Raw genomic sequence first — 5,728 nt, 5'->3', positions numbered from 1 at the left:
GAGTGAGCAGATGCTTTCAAGATCACGGCGTGGAAGGAGAAGAGGATCTCATTGGGAGAGAAATAAGAAGTGGAGAATGAGGGTTAGGATCGCTCAGAGGAGAGAGAGAGAGAGGAGATGGAGAGAGAGAGAGAGAACAGAGAGAGAGAGAGAGAGAGGACGAGAGAGAGAGAGAGAGAGAGAGAGCGAGAGAGAGAGAAGAGAGAGATGAGAGAGAGAGAGAGAGAGAGGATATAATGGTACGAAATCGTACGCACGTCACGCCTGATTTGATTAATTAATATAAAAAAACTACTAAATTACTAAAGAGTTTCCGGTTGAAGCGGAGCTCAGCGGTATGAAATTCTCAGAGGCTGATCATGTACACACGCGCTTCGCTCGCATCTCTGCACACATCACTAACTCCTCCTTATAACATAGAGCTCACGCTGATCAATGGGTAAGAAATATAGTCAACAAGCGGTACGATGATAGAACAACGGTTTGATTGTAATACTGTGATGGCGGCCTGAGCGTGGGAGTGTAGGCCCGTCCTGTACGCGGGCGTGGATCACGTGAAAGTTACGATTAGAATAATTATACGCGCAAAGTGCAATTTAGAAACAGTCTAATAAAAAAAACTGTTTTGGATTCGTTTTTAAGTGAGGGCTTTTTGTTAGAGAGTCTTTTAAAGCCTGCATATCGGCTGGCAAGTAAAAATAGTCCACGGAAATGTCGATTAAGACTTGATGAGTTTCTGTCTTCGTATCGCAGACGCAGTCCACTGCAGTCGCAGATGGACACGCAGGGCGCCTGGTGGCGGCCGCGATGCAGCAGCAGCAGCAGCTGCAGCAGCAGACGCTTATTTGCTACAGCAGCCAACTACTGAGCAGCACTCGACGGCGAGAACGAAGCGGGGGTAGAGTCGCCACGGGCGCATCGTGACGCTCTAGAGTGGACGCGGGTAAGTGTTGATCGGTCACAGTTCAAGCCCAGCGGTCAATGCGATGATGGTGTGTTTTATAGTATGCGTGGCACATTCTCCGTCATAGTGGCAGCAATATAACACGCAATGCCTGTTAACGATTATTGACTTTTAATGACCTTATCATCGCCACGTGATTGATGGGCACGTTAATCGCCGATGCATTGCTGTTATGGCGATGTTCTAAAAGACATGTTTAGCAACGAAGTGCCGTACTGAAGCGGATTTTTGGGGTTTTATAAACACATGAATTAGGTTTGTTTTGATTGACATAGCGATAATAATTAAGTGCGTTGTTATCGCGCTAAGACGCTAGGTCATCTAGCGATTCAATATTATGCCAAACAGAGCTGTGCGTAGCCGCTTGAAGGTTGCGTTGAGGCTATTTTGATGTAACGCTACGGTGGATATAAAGCTGATGAAGAGATAGTCGCCGATATATGCACCACAATATCTAGATCATGCCTTTTATGTCGAGCCACAGAAACACACCACACCCTACCATAAATTATAAACTTATAACTTATTAAAATAACTTATATAACAAACTTATCAACTTAAGCTAACAATATTCAGCTCTGCAAATTTTCAACCCTGAGTTCTCGCGCCGGCGCCGCGGGTGTCGCTCACGGGTGTGCTTCCGCTCACCTCATGCATCGTAAACGCTCTCGCGGCGGCGGTTGCAGGCGAGGCAGCCATGTCGCCGAGTTCGTGTGCGCTCGTACAGCGGCGCCAGCGCTGCCAGGCGGTGAGATTCGCCAAACGCGGGAAGCGCAGGATGAAGCAGACGAGCGCGTACAGCCATAGGGCGTTTGCGCGTCAGCGTGTCGATGCCCTGCCGATGAGTCGCCGTCGCTTCCGGCGCGCGCGCGCGCTGCGCCGGGAGGTCGCCGAAAGCGACAAACGTTACGCGAGCGCGGGTGGCGTCGAGCCGCTGCTGACGTCATCGTCTTCGTTCGAAGCGTCACAGCGGCTACCGTGGCGACGGCGCCGCAGGTGTCGCTGGCAGGCGTCGGAAATCGGTGCGCGCGCGCAGCCACCCAGCGACGAACTTCATCGCCGGGAATGTTTTCTACGTGCAGGGTCGTGCTAAGACTGTGCGAATCGGCAAGGTACGGTATAGCGAGGGGGCCATCTGTCTCCCTCTCTCCATCTGTCCTCTCTCTCCCTGTCTGTCTCGCCTTCTCTAAGTCTCCTATGCGCGCGCGCTCTCTCATTCTTTCTCTACATTTCTTGCTCTCTTTATCCGCCTCCTTTCTCCTCCTTCTCTCTTTCTCTCTGCTCTCTCTCCTCTCTCTCTCTCTCCTCTCTCTGCTCTTCTCTTCTCTCTAATGCGCTCCCTTTCTCGCCTCCTTCCTCTCTTTCTCTCTCTCTCTCTGCCTCTTCTCTCTCTCCTCTCTCTCTCTTTCTCTTTTCTTTTCTCTCTATCCCGGCTCACCTCCGCTCCTTCTCTCTCTCTCTTTCTTCTACCGCTCTCTCCCTCCTCGCTCCCCCTCTGCTCACTCTCACTCTCCTCTCTCACTCTCCTGCGTCTCACTCTCTCTCTCATTCTCTCTCTCGTCTGTCTCTCTTGTCGTTGATTCAAGCAGCATTATGTCCTATTCAGGTGCGCTGGCCGCTCGCGGCGCGAGGAGACAGAGGGCAGCAAAGCCTTGTCGGCGTTAAGCTGAGCAGAGGAGAAGAAGAAGGACGACCCTCCGCACTCGCCTCCCGCACCATCCCGCCACCCCGGCCCCGCCACGCCGGCCCGCCACCACGTCCCGCCACCAAGGTCCTCGCACACCGCCGCGGCCGGACAGAGTTCAGCTGCGCAGTCACGTGATCGTGCGGTACGGCGGCAGCACGAACGTCACTTCCGGTCAGACGGACGTGAGGACCAGCGAGACGAGAAATGCTGACCAGCTTCGACACGCCCTCAGGTGAGTCAACAGCCAATGTGTATAAATGCTTGTTATCACGCACATATTTACGAGATATAAGTGATGATTGCCTGCGGCGTATATATATAATATATATATATATTTATATATATATATATAAGACGATAACCCTCAATGTCTACACCTCGGTGAGACAATCTCTTTCCGTGACCTTTCCGTGACCTTATCATAACCTTACCGTGACCTTACCGTGACCCAACCGTGATCTTACGTAACCTAACCGTGATATTACCGCGACCTTACCGTGACCTAACCGTGACCCCGCTTCGAAACCAGGTCGCCGTTGAGCGTCAGCGGGTCAGAGTTCACACACTTGACGAGGTCGACGGACAGGACTCGAAGCTGTGGGAGAAGCCGCCACCTCCTCCGTGTCCGCAGCCAGAGAAGAAGGAAACCCGCGTGCCGAGGAAGCTTTATGATATCGTCCGAGCTGCGGGAGAAACTGGAGGAGACTCTATCGCCGAAGCAGGACAAACCTTCCACGCCAACGGTAAGCGCGCCATGGGACGCCATTTTTGTTGTAACCGCGCTGAAGCACAAGGCAAATGGTATATTTAAAAGAGTAACGCATTTTATTCAAGATTGTCGCATGAGATTTAATCTTTAGACGCATCTCCATTCTTTACCTAAGTTACTAAAGTCGCTTTTTTAGTACTAGTTTTACAACATCTTTTATGATATCTATCTACTAGTTTTATACGCTACATGTACAAAACAAACACACACACACACACACACACACACACACACACACACACACACACACATCACAACACAGCCACACAGCCACCAGCGACACACACCAACCAACACAACAACCACACACACATCACACACATATATTATATATATATATATATATTATATATATATTTATATATATATATTTATATAGAGAGAGATAGATAGATAGATAGATAGACTAGACAGATAGAATGAGTATACTATACTACTGCGTTTGCAGTAATCTATGCTACTATACACTACTAACACACCTCACACTGTTCTGCAGGCACACGGCGACAGACCGGGCGCGGCGACCCTCTTCAGCCCGCGATAAGTAGCACCGGTGCTGCAAGACAGCGCACATGGCGGCGGCTGGCGGAAGCTCGCGAGAGGTCAAGAGGTGCCTCCGAGATGACGTGGAGGCGCGGAAGGCGTACCACGATCAGTTAGCTTCAACAACGACGTGTCGTACGGAGCATCGGCACGCCGTGCGCCGCCGCCGACTCGATGACGCTGCCAGAGGTGAGTCATTAACACCGCTGACGCTGCGGCTGCAAGGTGAGTATAAACACCGCTGACGCTGACGCTGCAAGAGAGTCCTTAACGGCTCTGCGCTGGCAAGGTGTGTCACAAACCGCGCTGACGCTGACCTGCAGCGTGTGAGTCCTTAAACCGCCGTGCTGACGCTGGCAAGGTAAGTACAAAAGCGGAGCTTGACGCTGCAAGGTGACGGTGCTACACCCAAACGATGACGCTACATGTTGTCGGAAACCGCGCTGACTGGCCAACGTCCCTGCCGGTGATGGGGACCACTGGTGTGCCACCCGTGTTCGCCTTTGTGTAAAGCGGCAAGGCAGAATATTACGTCGTTGATCTGTCACGGTTTACAACCAATAATTATACACAACTGGCTATAATTATATATATATATATATATTAGGTATATATGTGTGTGTGTGTGTTGTGTGTGTGTGTGTGTGCTGTGTGTCGTGTGTGGGGTGTGTGGTGTGTGCGTTGTGTGTGTGTGTGTGTGGTGTGTGTGTGTGTGTGTGTGTGTTTCGTCTGTTGTTGTGTGTGTGTGTGTGTGTGTGTGTTGTGTGTGTTGTGTGTGTCTGCCGTGTGTTGTGTTTGTTTGTTTTGTTGTTTGTTGGGTGTATAACTCAGTGAATAAAAAAATAATATAACGTTATATCTCATTAATCTCATCCGAGAACAGAAGAGCGAGAGCACGGTAGGCATGTTCTAGCTATAATATATATAGTATATTATATATAATATATTTGGTTCTATTTATTTATTTATAATGCATCTTGTCCTGCTCCTCAGGGTCGTGAAGCGGAAAAAACGAGAGCTTCGAGCGACCGTAGCGCTCCCTGGCGGAACCACATGAACAGCCGCAATCAGCAAAGGTCGCAGGCAGAGGGCAGTCAGCAGACACACGCTCGGCATCGAAGCTTACGCGACGCCCGAGACGCGCGCGGCCCGCTGGTGACGTACGACGCAGCGCCGCCGAAACGGGAATGTAAGGACATCGAGGAGGGTATGGCAGGAACGTCCGAGTAAGAAGGACTCTAGGAAGGTTGTCAGCGAGACGAAGGTGGAGGCAGGTCATTAGGAGTCACTCCGGCAAGGTAACGGCAAGCTACGCAATGTTTCTATGTATAGGTTTCTATTCTATGTTGCGAATCTTATATTTCTATTAGTCGATGAGGGAGCGATGTAGTCTTATATCGGTATATCATTACGCGGTATATTTTTAAATAGACAGTTACTCTCTCTCTTTCTCTCTTCTCTCTCTCTCTCTCTCTGCTCTTCTCTCTTGCTTTCTCTCTTTCTCTCTCTCTGTCTCTCTCGCTATTGTGTGTGTTTGCGGTGGTGTGCGCTGCGCGCGCGCGCGTGTGAGTGTGCATGTGTGTGTGTTGTGTGTGTGTGGTGTGTGTTGTGGTGTGTGTGTGCGTGTGTATGTGTATGTGTGTGTGGTGTGTGTGTGTGTGTGTGGTTTTCTTCTATGCTAGTCTATTTCTCTCTCTGTCTGTCTGCTCTTCTCTCTCTTCTCTCCTCTCTGTCGGTCTGCTCTGTCAGCTAACTAAATGTTGTA

At 50.2% G+C, this 5,728-nt stretch overlaps 2 protein-coding genes across 2 annotated transcripts in view; both read left to right on the top strand.

Annotated features, from left to right (window-relative positions):
• The first annotated feature begins 1,661 nt into the window (after positions 1-1,661).
• LOC106815552 lies at positions 1,662-3,964 on the top strand. The gene is made up of 4 exons (XM_014820020.1): positions 1,662-1,986; positions 2,631-2,883; positions 3,181-3,394; positions 3,917-3,964. The coding sequence occupies exons 1-4, from the start codon at positions 1,662-1,664 to the stop codon at positions 3,962-3,964; spliced, it is 840 nt and encodes a 279-aa protein (XP_014675506.1).
• A 1,263-nt stretch (positions 3,965-5,227) lies between these two features.
• The window catches only part of LOC106815551 (UPF0746 protein DDB_G0281095-like), a 6,007-nt gene continuing 5,506 nt past the window's right edge, over positions 5,228-5,728 (top strand). Inside the window, exon 1 of the mRNA XM_014820019.1 lies at positions 5,228-5,261. The gene's annotated coding sequence lies outside the window, so the exon portion shown is untranslated. The remainder of the gene's footprint in view (positions 5,262-5,728) is intronic.

The sequence above is a fragment of the Priapulus caudatus genome, unplaced genomic scaffold (assembly GCF_000485595.1).
Source record: "Priapulus caudatus unplaced genomic scaffold, Priapulus_caudatus-5.0.1 Scaffold1145, whole genome shotgun sequence".
In the NCBI taxonomy this organism is placed as follows: Eukaryota; Metazoa; Priapulida; class Priapulimorpha; order Priapulimorphida; family Priapulidae; genus Priapulus; species Priapulus caudatus.
The sequence above is the reverse complement of the archived record's forward strand: the minus strand, read 5'-3'. Positions and strand labels throughout refer to the sequence as shown.

What these genes read in the sequence shown, in the direction of transcription:
- LOC106815552 (XM_014820020.1), top strand. Translation starts at nt 1,662, where the DNA reads ATGTCGCCGAGTTCGTGTGCGCTCGTACAGCGGCGCCAGCGCTGCCAG. An exon ending in CAGCTTCGACACGCCCTCAG is followed by an intron (nt 2,884 to 3,180) that starts GTGAGTCAACAG and finishes CTTCGAAACCAG; the next exon opens with GTCGCCGTTGAGCGTCAGCG. An exon ending in ACAAACCTTCCACGCCAACG is followed by an intron (nt 3,395 to 3,916) that starts GTAAGCGCGCCA and finishes ACTGTTCTGCAG; the next exon opens with GCACACGGCGACAGACCGGG.